Genomic DNA, 19,037 nt, shown 5'->3' with positions numbered 1-19,037 from the left:
AAGATGCCCCTGATAACCCCCCAGGTGTTCCACCCACAAATATTGAAGTACACAAATCCCCGTGATTTCCGCTGCACACAGGTACACACACATATCATCACCTGTTTAGTCAGAAAAGGCCAGAACTTAGTCAGGGTCATGGAATTGTGAAAAACATCTCTTTACCTGTCTGAACGAGTGCTGAGAAAGGTGTGTGGAACTTAAGTGAGTTTTCTGATAACATGGAAGTGAGTGGCTGAAAAACAGAGTGAGGAGAGCAGTTGCTTACTATGGCTACCTTTACTACTGTTATTTTTGTTTTGTCACTTTTTCTTCTGCTGAGAAAGGTAAAAATTTAGAAAAGCTGTTGTCAGCAAAGGCAGAGTTGTTTGCAAGCTGCAGCTCAGTCTCACATGTCTTTCAGGGTCACTCAAGAAAGGATTAATATGCTGTGGCTGTGTTGAGGATTTCTGTTGTCTAACTAACAAGTGACACTGAGCTCTTTCTGTAGTGCTGTTCACTCAGTACCCTTAGCACAGCCTTTGTGGGAATGCAGACAGGGGTGTCATTTGGCCACAGAGCTGAATTACTCACTGACGTAAGGGCCAGTGCTTGTGCTGAGTGCTGAGCCACTCGAGAGCTTGGCAGCTGGTGTCAGCATGCAGGCATGGGTTAAAGGACCAATTTTCCAAGCCTCATCCTCAGTCTGAAACCTACATGGTGACTACATACCACTTGGAAAAAAACATTGTTCACAGACAAGGGGACCAATTAAAAGGAGAATTCAATAAGATTGGCAAGTTAAGAGGCAGCTTGTTGACTAAATTATTTCCCATTCCACATAACACTGGTCGCTAGTGTGAGAAGGCAAAAGCACAAAGAGCCCAGTTACCTCTCAGGAGCCAGCTGTCCTTTGAGACGCACTGAACAGAGGAGAGCAGGCGGCCTGCTGATGCTGCAGGACTTCCCAACCCCCAGAATGAATTCTAGGCTCTCTCAGCTGCTCAGTCCTCTTCCAGCCTTGCCAGCAGCTCTCTGATGTGGGAGTTGCAGCCAAAAAGGAAGCCCCTGTGCTTCTCCCTTTTGACTTCCTGCTGCTCAGCAATTGGTAGGATTCCAGCTCCAGGTCAGGCTATTTTCATCTGTTCACTGTTGTTCTCAGCGTTGCAGAGCCCCTGTGCTCAGGTGAAGGCAATAGCCCCAAATTGCTGCTGTGCCCATGGCCAGTCCAGACCTGGGCAGGATATTGGCATTACCCCTCATTGAAAACAGCTGGGCTTCCCCTGCAGCCCTGGGCAGGCAGCCAGGGGGGTCAGAACTGCTCCCACCTGCACCGATTCTTCCTGTTGCAAACTCACTGAGGTGAAGTGTTTAATGTAGGCATTGTCTTTTATTTCCCTACACAATATTTTGTTCCCACAAAAATAAGAGACAGTATGGTTCCCAGTCTCTGGTGCTCCCATGGGACATAGTTCTCATGTGTGTGGTGCTCCCATGGGATAACCTCCCCCCTCCAGAATAGCCAGGGAAATCAACTCAGGCTGGGGGGAAGCCAGAAATAGGGCTGGAGTAGGCTTAATGTCTGTCATAAATATTAACTTCTGCAAATATTTTAGAAATACATTTAGTCTGACACAATTAGGGTATAATGGGACCTATTCACAGATGGAAACATCCTCAATGAATTGTACAGGCTAACAGGCCCCTCAGCCATATGGATGTAGTGTTAAGATCAGTAGTAATTTCTGGCGCAGTCCTTCATGTCCCTCCTAGGGCACGCAGTGTTCCCAGAGCATTAGCGAGGACCACGTGAGCAGAACTAAGTGCTGCACATCCAGCAGTGGCCATAGGATCCCGAGCTGAATTAATGGTCTACTTTAACAGAATAATGACGTTTCATACCCTGCTACTGCAGGTTCCCATGATTCCACAAGATCAGATTGAGGTCCTCACTGCTTTCCAGTTCTCTCATATTCCCTAGGAGTTCCTAGCAGTGAAAGTTTGTGTCTTGTTCCATGGAAAGTCAAGCCTGGACATGTGGACATGTGGCTGGAAAAGCTAGAGGGTTCTGAGCTAACAAGAGGGAGTCCTAAAGAACCATCATCTGAATTTATATCAGTGCTAAGCCAAACCAAGAAGGGCAGGGGGATGAGTTTGTACTCATTCTTTACCAGAATCCCCAAACACCATAATGAATTCCAGGATGAGTGGGTCTCGCTGTTCTCAGGAGAATACTCAGTGCTCCTTTTTATGCCTGTGCATCTGATGGGAGGAAAACACCTCTGCCCACTTCTGTTGCAGACATCTTTTTCACTAAAAATCTTTTCTTTAGGATTTTCCCTTCTGAGAAGCTGAGGCCTCAGAAAAAGTGTGTAAACAATAGTTATCTGCTGCTGTGGAATGCAACAGGTAGATTTTTGATTGGGCCATATTGAATGTTTATAATTAATGGCCAATCAAGACAGAGCTATCTCGGACAGAGTCCGAGAGAGCTGCTTTTTGTTATCATTCTTTTCCTTTTTATTCTTAGCTAGCTTCTGAGAGGAAACTTTTCTTTCTATTTCTTTTTAGTATAGTTATAATGTAATATATATATATCACAAAATAATAAATCAAGCTTTCTGAACATGGAGTCAACATTCTTGTCTCTTGCCTCATCCAAGAACCCCTGTGAACACTGTCACACACTTCTCCTAACTGCTGGCCATGTCCTGCCCCCAGCATAGTTCCCACTGCTCCCTGGGCACAGCTGGCCTGTGGCATAGTGGCACTGCACCAAACAGGACAGGCAGGGCTGGAACCCTGCTCCAGGAGGGCTGTCCCTGTCCTTGTGCAGCTGGAGCTGCTGTCTGCAAAGAGCGCCACACCCAGAAGCCCAGGCTGGAAATCCCTTCCTCTGTGTGTTGCCTCCTCCTGGGGCTGGGATGAGTCCCTGGATGCAGAGTCATCATTGTGGTTCAGGAGTGTTTGTTAGCAGAGCCCAGGGAATGACTGGGTCAGGGAGAATGGAGGGGTAAATGTTAATTGCACCCCAGCAAGCAGTCCCCAAAGATATCAGAGTGAGGTTGGTCAAATGGAGCCTGTATTATAAAGCTATCCATTATTTCATGAAGGCAGAGTTGGAAGGGAAAGTGCCCTTTAAATACACAGACCTATTTTTTGCCTTCCTCCTATGTACAGCATTCTTGCTATTTTAGTGCAGGCATTTGATTCTGAAGTACCTTTGTCACCGTAATTTTAGTAACTTTTTGAGCAGTTGCCAGTTTAATTTTCAGTGCGTGAAAATTGGAGGTAAATTATTTATTACTTACAGCAAATGTCTTTCACAATTGTATTTAATTTTTTCATCTTTTTTAATGGGTCATAAAATGGCAGTCTTTTAGTAGCTTCCCATAAAGTAAGGAGCAAATGAATACTTTGCAAATAGGTTACTGTGGATGGAAATGTCAGCTGTATTTCACAGGGAATGGGAGGCTTTAGACCAGAGTTGCAGGGACATATGGCACTGGGCCACATCCCTCTGCTGTCACAATAAACCAGCAGTGGGCATGAGGGAAGGAATTGCAACTGTTTGGTCTCCTCAAGTTACATTTTTGGGTAAATTGTGTATTAGGATGGGCAGTGGGCCAGGACTGAAGCGGCTTCAAGTTGCAAGAGTCTTGTGGTTACCTTTGGTCAGAAATCAGAACATTTTTAAAAAGCTCTTTTCAGACTTAAGTTTTCCAGGATTGGTTCCCATCCAGAAAGTGATATTGCACAGACAAAGGATAGGAAAATCCCTTCCATGTGGAGGAAGGGCCGTGAACTGTAAATGGAAGGCAGTTTTTCCTAGTGCAGTGAGGCGGGTTGGAAGTACAGACTGCCGGGAAGGTGCACGCGTTAGGGCTGGGGTAGAGGCAGAGCAGTAGGGCTTGTGCTGCACACCACTGTCACTACTCCTGCTCCTTTGCCAGCTCTCTGCTTCCACTTCACTCAGGTGCAGTGTCAGGAGGGAGCAGAGGATGGGAATGAGCACCCTGCCTCAAAGCTCTGGAAAGCCACTGTCTGTGGGCACTGCTGGGCTTGTGAGGAGGCGTGAGCAGGGCTCCACTGCCTTTCCCTGGAGCCTGGCCTGCTGGATGGCCCCAGGGGGCTGCAGCAACAACACCGCCCGACTCTAGAGGGGGTTCATTTGAGGGGCCCTGAGGACATATCTCACTCTGTGGCAGCTTTCCAGAGCTCAGCCCTCAGCTGGGATCTGTGCTGGGACAAAACTAGTACAGCCTCACCCTTCTCTGGTGAACCAGGGCTGTGTCCCTGGCTGCAGGGACAGGAATGTTCTCTTGACTGGGCTGTTCTGAGCTCCACAGAGGGACTCAGCCCTCACACAGCAGTGACAGTCACCAGTGGGAAAAGCAGGGGCCCGAGAAATTGGATGGCTGCTGCTTGTCATTTTCATCTCAGAATATTTTCAGTTTCGGCAGAATGCCGAGCTGAAAGCCTCACACACATGTGGCTGGTTGCTGGTAAACACTGGGATGTGTTTGTGTATGTGTCTGTCTCCGAGCCATGTGTGAAGGAGCAGCAGAAACAGGACACCGCTTTCTGGGACTCCCAGTTTAGGGGGCAGTGTTTGTATGAATCACAAGTACCCACAGCCCAGCAAACAGGTGGCTGCTCAAGAAATGAAAGGGCGTACTGAGTATCCCCAACAGCCATGACAGTCTCAGGGAAGGAGTGCTTTAGTGTGTTGACAGGTTCATCCTTTTGAAGATGAGGTAATTATCTGTGTGAGTTCACTCTGTGGCTTCCAGAACAGAGCGGCTATGATCAGCTCCAGTGACATCTCCAGTGGCTCATCCCTGCAGCAGTGTATCAGGGTGGAGCTGTGTCCGTGCTGGAGCTGATTGCTCAGCGAGCCTGCTCCCTGGGATCTGTCAGCGGGCTGACAGCAGGAGTGGGGCTGCAGAGCTGCGGGTGTGGGCTGGGAAATGCAATCCCGGCTGGTACCTAGTACAGGCAGGAACTGGTACTGTGCTGCACACAGCAAGGGGTACAATATACTCCAGCCCACTGGGAAATCTTTGCTGTTTTACAGAATGTTGCATACAACCCAGTGAGCTCAAGAACATGCCAAGGTCCCCAGGATGCCAGGGAATGATCCTTTGCTTTAGTGTGGCTTACGTGTTTTATCCAGATGTGTTTCGTGTCCCTGTTTTGCTCCATCTGCTAGCAAAGACCATCTACCAAAACAGCCTCATTCCTCTCTGAGTGGCATTCCTCTCTGAAGAATGCCACTAGTGAGGAATGAGGCTGTTTTGGTAGATGGTCTTTGCTAGCAGATGGAGCAAAACAGGGACACGAAACACACCTGGATAAAACACGTAAGCCACACTAAACTCAGGCAGGACTCAGAGAGCTGCCAGGGCACACAGGGCTTGTGGGGCAGCTGCAGGAGTGTGTGAGCAGCTCAGCCTGGGGGTCCTTGTTTCCCCCGGGGGAAGCAGGAAACCCTCCTGCCCTGCAGTTCCAGGAGTGTTTGGCCAAGCCTGAGCAGAATCCTCATGCTGCAATTTCCCCCAGCATTCCTCATGACAATGCCAAAACAAGTAATTGGAATTAAAAATAATAAAAAGCACCACATCTTTAAAAAAGTCATCATTGACCAGAGTTTCACTGTGGTTTGATTTATTGCTCTGCAAGGGAATCAAATAGGTTTGGTTTTTTTATTGGTTCTGATTCACTTATTCCAGTGAATTCCAATTAGAAGGAGATTAGAGTTATTCTTTCTGTTGGATCAATTATTCAGAACAGAGATCATGTAAAAATGAGTTTCGTGGAAGCAACTCACTTCATTTTTGCTAAAACTGAAGAAGAAATGAGCCAAATTAGCTAAAATAGCTTTGAACTCCATATTGACTACAGTGTTTGTGCCAGAATAAAAACTCATGACATGTAAGAACGGTGTAAATGATTAATCATTTTAGTTCATGGATATCTACATTTTTATTTAATTACATCTATGCATAACATAAACTGTCTGAATCCTGGGAATCCAAGCCAGAGAAGCTGAGGAGTCTTATTCTGTTTAACATTCACCATGTGTTGTTTTCTTGTAGGGTTAATTTGTAAAATGTAAACCACATACTATTTGTATGCAGTGTTCGGGGCTATTTATAGCAAGTCCTGACCATTTATAATTATCCGACATCTTTAACCATAATGTCTGTGTGTGACTAAGGAGATGGTTATGGAACAGACAAAACAATGCTACTTTTACAGCTGAACTTCAATTTATTTTATGGGAAACTTCTGGGAATACTTTCTGCTCTGTGGAATGGGGAAGGGGTATTCTGTACTTGGACAGCTCTTTGTCAAGGAGACCAAACTTATTCCCAAATAGGAATAAGCAGAGGCTTCCATTTCCCCTCTGAGGACACTCCCTGTGGAGCAGAGGCTGTAGGTACAAGGGCCTGCACAGCAGGTATGAGCCTTTCTTGGCTCTTCCATGGCTGCTCATGTTTCTTCTTTGTCTCTTGGCAGAACCCTGGAGGTTTTGGTGAGTTTGAATGAAGGCCAGTCTTTCATGTCCAGCTCGTTAACCATCACTGCTTCTGAGTGTGTAAGTGAATGACTTCTGTCACTCCTTGTAAAATCCCCACATCCTGTTTCTCTTTGGACTTTGCCATTGCAAGGCCTCAGAGCACAGAACCTCTGCTTCCACTTTGCTGTGCAAAGCTGTGTCTTTCCAAGTACTGGGAGGCTTTCCTGCCCTCAGAGACCTGTCCTGAGGGCCAGGCGTGACAGTCAGCTGGGTCCCATTCCAGCATGACCCTTCCCTCAGTTGGGCTGGAGGGAGCAGAGGGGCACAAGTTTGGCCCTTGAGCCTGTGTGTGGAGAGAGGTTACAGCCTGCAGAGGTGCTAATGCTTTGTAACGCTGAGGCCCGAGTGAGGAGTGTAGGCTCTCAGCTCTTGTTCATCCTGGGAGACAGCTGTCCAAGCCGAGGCCAGTGTCCCACTTACACCTGGGAGTCAGGCAGTGTGAACATCCTGCTCAGTCTGATCAGAGGTTATAGAAGAGATAAAAACTGCTTCTGGAAGAGACCACACACCTGTGCAGCCAGTGACTATTCTAATTTAACACATATATTTTCTACTCCCACATTTTCGCTGTCCTCTAATTCCTTTTGTATTACACAGGACAGCTGGAATTTGTGGAGGGAGATATGAGCCCACGGTGTTGAGCACGTGTTGTGCACGTGGGCCTTTAAATGTGTCTTAACCTCACAAGAGACTGGAGAGCAGCTTTTCCATTGGGCGTGGAGCACAGAGAGAATCTCTTTTGCCCATCACCACACATGGTTCCCAACAGGATTTCTTTGCTCATAGATCAGTAACTGAAAAGAGAAAAAAAAGACATTTTTATTCTATTCATTTAAAACCTCACCATTTGTGCAGCTGTTGAGATCAGAGATCCAGTGCAGCCCTGCAGTTTGAGGAGGGAAGCCTGAGTGAGCTGGGAGCCGAAGGAACACCCAGACCCCAAATCACAGTTCTGTGTTCCAGGGCCTTTGTCAGTCGGCAGCATGCCAGCCGTACGCCCAGGCAGGGTGGCTGAGGGCTGTGCAGCACAGGAGCTGCTGCAGCCCAGCTGCAGCCTGCTGCACCTCAGCCCTTGCAGAGAAGGCAGCACATGGTGCCCCCGTAGGAGCTGCCAGGAGTGCACAGAGAGGAACAGAAAAGCCCTGACACAAAGCAGCTCGGAGCGAGGTGCTGGGCATGGCCTTCCCACTGAGCTGCATGGCAGCTCTGCTGCTCTGTGCTCACAGCCTGTCCTGGCAGGAAGCAGAGAGCTACAGATGTGCACAGCAGCAGGAAGAGCTTCTCAGCAGCCTTTTTTGTCTCTTTCTGGTTTCTGCTCTTGGCCTGTACTGCAGCAAAGGCGGCTCCACACAAGAACTGCTGTTTCCATAGTAGCAGATGGGCAACTCAAGAAATGGGTCACTGCTAGAACTGCTCACTAATTCTGGGAGCTGAGCAGCTGACGGCTGACTGGGAGATGAGTTACAAGTTACAGCCTCCCAACAAACACACGTTACTGCAGTGAAAACAAACAAAATCACACAGCATTAGGCACCCAGGCACCACTGTACCTGTGTGCCTCACTGGACCTGGGATACGGCTCTGTTCCACCCCCATGTGCAGTGGAGCACCTCTGGGTCAGGACTGCTCACGCAGTATTCCAGTCTCAGTGGTCCTCTGGGTCTCTCCTTTCCTTTTTTTCCCAGCTGAAGTCTGAATAACTTATTTTCCTAGAGATGCTGTTGTGTTTCTGTCATTGTTTTAAAAGCCTGAAGTGTAGGAATGAAGACACCCCCAGGAAGTGGGTTGGAGGTGTGGGAGGTGGGCTGCTCAGTTCTGTAGTTCAGGTGTTGCTGGAAGCAGGAACACTCCCTCCTTCAGTTGCAGGTTCCCACAGGATGGCTGCAGGGAGTCAGTGTGCTACAGTCTGTGCAGGAGTGGGGGCAATCTGCATCAAAGCCTTACAGGTGTACTATTTGTAGAGATGCCCTAAAACCTCCCTGTGTGCTCCCCAGTCCATGTGTGAGACCTGGGTCCTCATGGAGAAGGGCACCTCTGTGTTATCCACAGGCTTAGGATGAGACTTCCCCTGTCGGTGGCTGATGGCTCATTCCCTAGCAGGCAAGGGACTCTGTTTCCTCAGGCTGGGCCTCATTGTGATCTCAGGGCTGTCAGCTGTACGAGTTTTACATCAGAAGGAAGGCCCTGGGCTGAGCAGAATGGTTGCTGGCTTGTGGGGTGAGCGAGTGAGGCAGCACTGACACTGTCCCTGCTGTCTCCGCAGTCCAGTGGCGTGGGAGCGCTCATTGCCGTCCTCGTGCTCCTGCTGCTGGTGGCGCTCGGCCTGCTCTGGTGGTTCTGGCCCCTCTGCTGCAAAGTGGTGAGTACAGACCCTGGGAACAGCCCCTGCACCCTGAGGCACGGGTGGGAAACACAGATCCTGCAGGAAATGGGTGAAGTGATGGGGAGGCAGCTCTGGGGGGGGTTGTGACAGGCAGGAAAGGGAGGGAGAGCAGCTCCAGCACTGGGGCTCCTCTGGGCACGGCCCCGCCTGTCTGAGTTACACACACAGGAGCCAGCTCCAGCATGGTGCTCTTACTGGGAATGGGGTGGCCTTAATGGTGTGCAGATGTTACCCTCAAATCAAGGACCCCTTTAAAACTGCTCTCAGGAAAATTGGTATTTGTAGTCCATTATGGGCTCTCAGGTTGAAATCTCTATTTTTTTTCATAATCCCTGCACACATCCATCTCTTTATCTGAGTGCGCTCTCTATCCCCACCCCAGCAGCAGCAGTGTTGGTCACTTGCCTCCTGCCATTCCTTTCTGGGGGAGCAGGAAAGTTTATTATTCATCCAGCTCAAGGACAGCATGGGCGACTTGGAAAATGGAGATTGCTTCCCTGGTCTGGGTTCCTGTTCCTATCTGGGGCTTGTGGAATGTGGGGCAGAGAGGAAGTGGCCTTCTCGCCTGACTGTGCTGCAGCCCTTGTGACCTGGGGGGTCCATCGGGCCCCTGGCTGTCCAAGGGCAGGAAATCCCAGCCTCCATCTGCACCCTCACAGTCTGGGCTTCCTAAGGTGAGAACAAAAAGCCTCCCTTGTTCTCATTCTCCACAGCACAGGCCCAGCAGAAATCCAGGGAGCTTCCTCTTAATCACCTTACCTCCACTGTGTTTCATATGATGAGCCTCCCTGTAGAAAAAGAACATTGTAAATCAGTAAAAAGCAAGCCCTTGGTTTTCTTATTATAAAAAAACCTAACCTTGATTCATAAATCAGCTTCATAAGTTAAAATTCCTACATGAAGCAGTCCAGAGAATAGTTCTATATTACCAATTTTCAGCCTTATAAAACCATAGTTCTTCAAATGTTTGTGCCCTCTGTGTTTCCTCCTACCTCCTTTGGATACTATTTTGTTACTTGAAAAGAAAAGGTAACCTTAGGCCTCTTTGCTACAGCCTTGCTGAGTTCCAAGCTCACACGCTGTTGCACTGAACCTACTGCGGAGCACTCATCCTTCCTTCTGGTTTTGCTGTCCCTCAGTTCTTGCCTTTCTCTCCTGCTCATGAGGCTTGGACATCCATCACCTGGAAGGGCCACTTCTGGCTCAGTAGCATCCCTGAGGAGAGAGGCAGCATTAGGGCCAGGCAGGACCTGCTCTTCCCTTCCTCTGGCTCTGCTTCCCTGGTTTCCTGGAACAAGGAGCAGGAGCACAGGAGTCAGATCCTGATGGAAAAGAGAGGTCCAGGGTGTTGTGGGCAGAACAAGTGTCGGTAGCCAGGCAGGTGGGTTTCTCCCTGCCCACGGGCCCAGCTCCATCCTGCCTGGGGCTCGGTCCCACAGCCTTCCCTGGTGTAAGTCCCACGGACACTCAGAGGGTGGGGAGGGGGACTCCTCTTCCTTTTCCTTCCTCGTCCCCCACTTCCAAGGGTTTCACTGTGACAGTTCTGTCACTTGTCCCTCGTTGTGGAACATGTGATTGCAACAAGCTGGCTGTAGGCTCTGTGCTGACATCTCCTAATGCCCACATCATGGAGCAGCAGAGAAGTGTTAATGAGTGGATCAAAGGCACTGCTGCCTCAAGCACCAACTTCTTTTTGTTAACGATTTTTTTTCAAGAAATCAGCTCATCTCCAAACTCAAACCTTCATTCTTTGCGACTCACTAAATGAGATGGAGCTTTGCCCAGAGAGGCTGATGATAAAACCAAATAAACTGAGGAAGCAGCCCGTCTCTCCATGAGGTTAATAAGACAGCAGCATTATTCAGAGGCTTTCTCATTGAAACAGTCTGAATCCAGCTTGGGGAAAGTTAATTTACAATACTCAGGTCTTCCTCTCTGCAGTTCTGTGTGCTGCTCCATGCAGAGCTGCACGTGTGCCTTGGATTTTTCTTTTTCATAAACAGCTTTCTACTGATTTCACTTGGAATATCACACGATTGAAAATAATCCTTGTGTGTGCACGTGTGATTCAAGTGTGTGAGTGTGAGAGCCTGTGGAAGCATAAGGATGCAGGCATTGACATTCCAGTGCTGTCAGCAGGGTGAGGAGCTGCTACTCAAAGCAGATTATTTTCTCACACCACTGTCACTTTTAAAACAAGTTTCATTTTCTGAAGCCATTAGAAGTAACAGCTAATTAATGGATTGCTTGGCTTTAAACTGAATTTCCCCTCCAACTTCAGCAAGTTCAGGAGCTGGAACAGGATTAGATCCTCCACTGAGGAGATGAGCAAAAGCTGCCATTGACTATTGCCTTAGGAAGCCACAGTAAGCTCAAACAAGTCAGGTTTCCCTTGATTGTCCAGGGTGGGAGTTGTGATTCCTACATCCTCAATGGCCTTAGGGCCCGCAGGAATTCCATCCCTCCTCGCAGAGAGGTTAGATGGACAAAGCTGTCTGTGCTCAGACAGATGTGAGGCTTCAGAGTGGGATAGCTATAGATGGGGAAGGGCAGTGCCATTTCATATGGGTACATACAGACCCACCTAGGAGCACCTTCTCCTGTACAGCTGGCAGGCTTGACAGAGACAGAGACTGCTTTGGGATGATGGCTAGGGACAGGTGAAATGGAAATAAGGACAGAAATTAAATAAAGTGTCCCTTCATTGAGAGAAAGCGCTGCTCTACTGTTTCCATTCTCCTAATTGCTTTCAGCGAGAATTAAATATCTCCAGGCTTTGGCAAATCCTACTCAGCATCCAAGTATCTCTCAGCATCTGTCCCACGATCCTTCTGTGTTGCTGTTTCATGTAAAGTTAGGGTAATGATTCCAGTGTGGCTCTCAGGAGTGTTTCACTAATTAAATAATTACTTTCTGTCAAGTATGCTGGAAACTCCTGATGACTAGGAAGAAAAAGTGTTCAGAGCTGTTTAAAGAAAAGTAACGTCTGGCATGGTTTTGCAACATCCTAACAGCAAAGGGATGTCTCAAAGTTGAAATCCACAGGTTACTTTCCAATCCACCCAAAGCACTCTGAGTTTGACATGAGCCATTCCATAATTTAAACCTGGAGGGCTGTGGAAAACTGGTTCCAGGGGTGCCATAAGTTATTTATCCTATTGGGCCGAATTCCTTTATGCACTGCTGAAAGTCCACAGCCTGTTTAGGCAGTCAGTAGTAACTGTCTGGGTGAGACTGATAACTGAAATATAAATCAAGATGGAAAACTCTACTGATCAGAAAAATACGTTTCTTTCATGTATTATATGCTGGCTGTCTGCAGTGGTATTTTTCACAGGCAGTGTTTAATGAAAGTACTAAAATTAAACAGCACAGAGTGAATAAAGTAAGGCATAATTCAATTAAGTTACTTAAAACCTGTATTAGATTGAATTGTTTGTCAGCATGCACAGTTTTGGATATGTTTGTGTAATATCAAGGCATAGCAAGAATGGACTCCTTGATATTCATGGTGTATTTTTTAGTCATTTCCAGGCAATACCCAAGCCCAAAACATGGCCCAATGTCACCAAAAATCTTACCAAGGTTAGCTTGCAAACCTGCTTTTCTCGTGGAGGAACGCCTGTGCATTCAGTTTTCAGCTGAATCAGTGAAGAGGGTCCCTTGCCTGCCCCTCCCCTGCTGGGACTGTCAGTGCTGGGCATTCTCTGAGCTTTATAGTGTGGATGTGACAAAGGGAATGGGAAGAGACTGTAGGGAGATTTAAATAGAGGTGTTAGAAATGCTCCTGGGAGTGGGCGTCACCCAGAGCAGTGTCAGAAGTGTGGGAGTGTGACTGCAGTGCAGGCACTGCACAGTCATGGAGCTGGGAGGTGGGAAATGAGAGGGCTGCGGAAGTGTCCTGGACATCCAGAGGTGAAGCCTGAGCTGCCAGAAGGCATTTCACACTTGTCACTGGGCCAGAGACTCCCCAGCAGCAGCAGCAGCAGCGGCAGCTCAGCCCACGGCTGTGCAGGACCTCACACAGGCCTCAGATGCTTTTCCTCTGGGATTGCTGACGGACTCTGGGGGGTCTCAGCACTGGCTGTTCCTCACAGCGGCTGAGACTCATCCGTCCAGGAAGCGCGGTGGCAGACACGTCTGCCCAGAGTGTCTGCAGGCTGGGGATGGCAGCTCTGGCAGACGGATGGTGCTCATTTCCAGAAGGCCTCGCTGATGGATGCTCAGGGGAGTGGGCAGCACAGACTGCCAGCTCGCTGGCCCTCGTGGGGGCTTGGGTGGAAACAGGTCACTCTTACCGTGGTCTGTTACCTTGGGCTGCTGCCAGTGCAGCACCTTATTCTTTCCTGTGTTTGCTTCTTTCAGGTCATCAAGGATCCCCCTCCACCTCCGCCAGCCCCAAAAGAGGTATGGTGCCCTCACATGGAACCACTCCTGTGCTTCCCTGCGCGCTGCATGTCCGCCTCCTTGTCCAACTGCTGCCAGAGAAAGGACTGCCCTGGGGGGTGCCTTCATTGGAGAACAGGGTTCCTAAAGTCCAGATCTCTGCTCTCACAGATCTGGATGTGTGGCTCTCTCCATAGGCCTCAGCTCAGTGTGGCCTGAATTAAGCCCAGATCTGCAGAAACACTTAGGGCCTTTATTCCAAGACAGCTTTGTTTTCCACATTCTGCACTGAAAGCAGAAAGCTTGAATAGCCCTTGTCCAACATCTAAAGATTCATGTAGGACTTAGGCAGCGTTTTCCCCCTGCTCTGTCATTCCAGACACTGAGGAATCCCCCTTACAAGGGAATTCCTCTCCTTCTTACAGGCAGTAACACACTGGAGGCTCTGCTGTCCTCAGTGTTTGCACCCCTTTCACAACCAACAGGGTACGCTCCGGGAACTCCAGTGAGATACACAGAAAAGACATTCAGTGTGTGGGTGTGGAAGCATCTTTTAAAAGTAAACACCATTTGACTGTACTTACAGGAAGAAGAACAGGAGCCCTTGCCTTCCAAGAAGTGGCCCACGGTGGATGCTTCCTACTACGGTGGACGAGGAGTTGGGGGAATTAAGAGGATGGAGGTTGGTATGATTTGGAGATGGCAGTTCCCTCAAGCACAAGCTCTCTGAGGCTGCAAGTGTGGAAACAAAGACTTGACAGTGCACTGAAAATACAAGGCCATAATGTGTGCTTGTCTTCCCACTGGCATAAGCCTTGGAAAATTCGTTACCATATCGAACAATTCTGACCTTGCCTCTGAAAGAACAGCTTTCAGTAGTTCCATTTGACTGGGACTTTAAATAGCTGCCTCAAGACATGCTCTTTCCATCACGCTAATGAGAAAGAGAGAGTGAGAGCCTTTTCTGCGTGTTTTGGAAGGAATTACAGTGAAACATAAGTCCCCCAAGTGTGGGCCAGCCAAATGCGCTGACAATGGTGACGCTGAGGAGAGGCTTGATCCCAGAGGGACTCACAGCGACAACAGAGCCTGTCTTTGAAGAGACACGATAGCATCATGTTAATTAAAACAGAATGAAGAATGTGCATCCTTATGGGCACATCCTTATGTCAGGTTTTGTAGTCAAGTCAGCCTATATGGAATGTGCAAAGCAGTTCCTAACTGCAGTCCAGGAAGCTGTCTCTGTCTGAAACACCCACCTAGGCCATACTGAGGTGTCTTGATGAAACTTTAAAGGTATTGGCCTAATCAGCTTTGCTTGAGTACTTTTTAAATGCAGAGGCATAATATGCAGGTTTGAAGCTGTGTCACTTATATGCATTTTCTTCAGCAGTTCAGAATTGCTAATTTAGAAGAGCTTCAGATTTCACAAAAAGCAAACATTTTGTGCAGTGTTTTTCAGAAGCAAACTAGGAAATGCTTTCCAACATCAAGAATTACAAGCCTGGATTTGAGGAAAACTATGATAGCCTCCAGGAGGGGCTCCAAAATGGGATCCTGCACAATGGAGCAGAAAGCTCGTGAACACAAGTGACATCAGGACCACAAAGAAAGACATGTTCAGCCTATGGCAAAAATGCAAACGAGGGTAGAAACTGATGATTAGGTTAGAAAACCTTTTCATCTGTGGTAGGAATTTTGTGCAGGACTAAGGGCTAAAGAAGTTACCCAACTGAAATTCCTGCCAGCATAATCATGGGCCCTAGAAAAAAGCCCCCCTTCTGTGGGGCTGCGTGGCTCTGTCTGTCCCTGAGAACCCAGAGCAGTGTCAGGTGTGGCTGGGCACCGATGGTCAGTGCCTCTGGGTTTGAGTGGGGAGCTTCACCTCTGCCCTGCTGTGTCTGGGACAAGCTGGGAAGATGGGCTCAGGCTGTAGGGAAAGCAGGACAGGCCTCACAGCTCTCCCTGGCTCAGAAGAGCACGCTGCTCCTTTGGGGAGTTGGGGAAGAAGCGAGAGAAAACACTCCAAGGGAGGTTGTTCCTTACCTGGCAGGTAAAGGTGGTTTCTGTGCCATGGCCAGTGACAAACTTGCTGGCCCAGTCCTGACATTTCTTCCATGTTCGCAGTCCATGTGGCAGTGGAATCATCTGGTTTTTATTGCTTCTCTGGCTTCTTTTCTTCTGTCATTCCTTCAGCAGCCTGATTCATCTGGCAGCTTCCCTTTCTGGAGAAGGGAAGGGACTGAACCATCACCTTTACACTTCCCACTCCTGTGCTGGAGCAGGTACCCATGCACTCCTGCCTTCTCCACTAGCTCCACCCCTCTGTGACAATCCCAGATAGCTTGGGCAGTGCTCTCCTAGCTCTGTCTTTTGGCAATGCTTTAAAGTTTTGTGATGTCATTGCCAGACCCCACCTGTTACAGTTAATTCATTTTTATGTCAAAATTAGGTGGTCAGACTCCACCACTTGTGGTTTCTTCTGGGTGAATTGGCTTTTGTCTGAAGGAGAAGGTAATTTTTTCAGTGAGAGATCCACCAGCTAATTTTAACAGTGTTTAAAATACATGTTAGCAGCCACTTGACAAGCCCTGTAAAAGTACCACTGATCACAGTGAAAGACACAGGTGTACAGAGGCCTCCTGGCAGGCCACATCTCAGCAAATGGCATGATTATGGCAAGTCTTGCTGAAATGGTCCTGGCCACTTTCACTAAGGACTTTCAAACTTTCAGCTGTGCTTTTTGGATGAGAAGGGAACAGCCTTGTCCAGGCTTGTTTCTGTGCACAGTACAGCAAACACTGCTGCTCAGATTGCTGCATGGTGTTTCCAGTTACAGGTGAAACAGGATTCCTGCAGCAAGGTGAATTATCACTCTTAGCAGGGAGGTTTTTCCATGTATTTAGTCTCCAGAGCACAGTGAGTACAGCCTGTATGGAAGTGGGAATATGTGTCTCCCTGGCAGTGATAACCCTGGTTTCCTTCTCTTTCAACTCTATATATATTTTATACACTTGGAGCAGTGTAACACACACGGTTAGCATTATCATACACAGTGCTGCATGTTCTGCATGCACTTAGGCAGGGTAGACAGCTTCACCTGCACTTCTCCAGCATGTATCTTCCTGCAGGACAACATGGAAACCTGAGCAGGTTCAGGGAGCTTCTGCTTAAACCTCCCTAGGCATCACATTAAATCTACACTGGGGTTCTTGAAAACTCACTGGGCTAGGAGACCTGTGTTCAGAAATCTTACCTTTCATGGGTGCAGGTTAAGGTCTGGTATTTTAGGATAAATAAGAAGTAGAAATTATATTTTTATATCATTACTTAGAGAAGATTTCACAGATCCCCTGTCACCCATGTGAAGCAAGATAGGATTTTTCAGTACTGAGACTTATTTACAGACATTTACCTAAGACTGAAGAGGTAGTGTTCTCCTCAGTACCTCCTCTCTTGTTTATCCAGCACCTCTTCCAGATTTACCCTCTGTTATTTGCAGCAGTTTCCCTGCCCTGAGGTGCACTCACACCTGAACTCTGCCTTTCCTCAGGTGCGCTGGGGCGACAAAGGCTCCACAGAAGAAGGAGCTAGGTTGGAAAAAGCAAAGAATGCTGTGGTGAAACTCCCAGAAGAACCAGAAGAACCTTATCACCCTAAACCACCTAAACGAAAGCCTACCTCACCAGCCATACAGCAGAAGTGGTACACTCCAATCAAGGTATCTGTTCAGTCTTTGGCACGATTGTTACTAAGGGTTGGGTTCTTTGTGCCTTATGCAGGCTGAGCTGTGCCTTACTTTCCAAGTGTTCCCATTCAAGTGTAATGTGCTATTCTCGAAGGGAACACCTACTCAGCAGGAATGGCAGGAGCAGTTTGTAGCCCTAAATGCAATACTTGATCATTACTGCCGCGTTCTGTTTGCCTCTCCTTAAAAAGGGACATATTGTACAGTGAGAGCATTAAAATCTATGGGGGCTTTGTTGGCTTAGTAGAGCTAATTAAACCCAAAACTGCACAGTTTGTAGCTGCTACACTAAGTTTTAAACACGCATTGTCATGACAAACCAAGAAAAGCAAAAAATTACATAAAACACTGTAATGCAAGAATTCTGATAAAAAGCAAATTGTTCTATCTGGCTCATATGGATGGTGCTCTGAGTCACCTGCCAGGAGGGCACAAGCACTGCCTACAGGCAGAGGATAGGTCTGTAAATACCTTGCATTTAGGTGTTAGGAGCAGCAAACACCCATGTGTAGCTGGGACACTGGACACTGCTGTCTTCCCAAGTGCCTGCCACTCCTTTCTGACCCCCAGAAAGCCCTGAAGCTGTGATGTCCAGACACACAGGCAAGGTCTGGAGCCATCTGTGCAGTGTGGGATGCTCCTAACCGGCTCTGCTCCCCAGGCACTCCAGGTGCGCAGGAGCAGCACCACAGTGGTTGCAGGGGACGCAGGCCAGCCTTAGCTCTGCTCCCCGGGCTCCAGGGAAGCGGTGCTCCACTGCGGCACTGCAGGTGCCCAGGATGCCCTGGGCAGCCCCTGTGTGGGTGGGGGGTGCTGCTGCCCCTGACTGAGCCCCCATGTCCCCGCAGGGCCGGCTGGATGCGCTGTGGGCGCTGCTGCGGCGCCAGTACGACAGAGTCTCGCTGATGCGGCCTCAGCAAGGAGACCAGGTGGGTGTGCGGCGCACGGCCGGCCAGGGGCCGGGACACGGCCCGGGGGGGAGCAGAGCGACACCAGAGTGGCACGGTGGGAAGGGCGACACACCGGCGGGAAGGCTGACACACCTTTGGGAAGGGCAACACACCGTTGGGAAGGGCGACACACCGTCAGGAAGGCTGACACACCGTTGGGAAGGCTGACACACTGGGCGATCCGGGTGGCGAAAGGGGTGTGGCACCAGCCTGGATGCATGGCACTGGCACAGGGCTGGCGGAGGCAGAGGGAGGGGTGCTGGACGTGGTGTGTGCTCAGGTGGAGAACAGGAACACAGCCTCGTGCAGGGTAAACTCTTGTCACAGGCACACACATCGCTCTCAGACCCAGCTGTTTCTAACAGCAGAGGCTGGCAATAATGTCCATGCAAGTTGCTTCCTAGAGCTTTACACTTGCACACCAATGACGCCTTTCACAGAAGAAGTTGAGGAAATATGTTTCTCACACAATCCTTTCTCCTGGAACATCTCTGGCCACTGAAAAAGGGGCCTCTCCCCCAAATGCTGCTGAGGACACAGAGCTGCTGTTTGCACCTCTGATAGTGAAACCAGATCAAATATTTTTGATTGCTGCTCCTCAGGAAAATATCACTTTGATTTTGTCAGCATTTATCTCCTGCATCCACTCAGCTTCCTGTCTGTGGCACTTGGGAAGAGCCACAGGAGCAAATGCTTTACTTTAAACAGGATGGCAGCAGGTCACAGTCTCACATACTCCAGGGCACTGTCTGTGCACCATGCAACACGAAGGTCGCATAAAAGGATGAGAGGGCTGAAGGGGAGGGAATTGCATGTGGTAGAATGGGAGGTAACGGGAATTTTGATTATTTTCCTGGGATGAAGTTTGGTGCTGTTCAAAAGGATGAAGAGGTGAGACTAAGGTAAGGCAAGTGTTGGAAACAGCAGAATGGCCAAGTGCCGTGCTGCAGGTGGAGAGCACAGCTGGATACAGCTGTTAGCATTGTTACTGTGGCAGGTTAGTCACTG

The 19,037-nt window shown here is 48.7% G+C and overlaps 1 protein-coding gene and 1 long non-coding RNA gene across 7 annotated transcripts in view; one reads left to right on the top strand and one right to left on the bottom strand.

The window, feature by feature from the left end:
- Window positions 1-19,037, top strand: part of ANTXR2 (ANTXR cell adhesion molecule 2) — a 76,780-nt gene that overhangs the window by 34,243 nt on the left and 23,500 nt on the right. For both annotated transcript variants that reach the window (XM_054633669.2, XM_077176920.1), the window contains exons 11-16: window positions 6,502-6,580; window positions 8,826-8,921; window positions 13,311-13,352; window positions 13,918-14,013; window positions 16,885-17,052; window positions 17,928-18,008. In XM_054633669.2, the coding sequence (XP_054489644.1) occupies window positions 6,502-6,580; window positions 8,826-8,921; window positions 13,311-13,352; window positions 13,918-14,013; window positions 16,885-17,052; window positions 17,928-18,008 (562 nt within the window). The remainder of the gene's footprint in view (window positions 1-6,501; window positions 6,581-8,825; window positions 8,922-13,310; window positions 13,353-13,917; window positions 14,014-16,884; window positions 17,053-17,927; window positions 18,009-19,037) is intronic.
- LOC143693929 (uncharacterized) overlaps window positions 5,666-19,037 on the bottom strand; it is a 107,932-nt gene continuing 94,560 nt past the window's right edge. For 2 of the 5 annotated variants that reach the window (XR_013181987.1, XR_013181984.1), the window contains exons 3-5: window positions 15,378-15,556; window positions 13,916-14,063; window positions 5,666-9,733 (exon numbers count right to left, since the gene is read on the bottom strand). This is a non-coding gene — a long non-coding RNA (uncharacterized LOC143693929). The remainder of the gene's footprint in view (window positions 9,734-13,915; window positions 14,064-15,377; window positions 15,557-19,037) is intronic. The other 3 variants (XR_013181986.1, XR_013181985.1, XR_013181988.1) reach the window with 3 other exon arrangements.

This window comes from Agelaius phoeniceus, chromosome 4 (genome assembly GCF_051311805.1).
Source record: "Agelaius phoeniceus isolate bAgePho1 chromosome 4, bAgePho1.hap1, whole genome shotgun sequence".
NCBI classification, from domain to species: domain Eukaryota; kingdom Metazoa; phylum Chordata; class Aves; order Passeriformes; family Icteridae; genus Agelaius; species Agelaius phoeniceus.
This window is presented reverse-complemented; position numbering and strand designations above follow the sequence as displayed.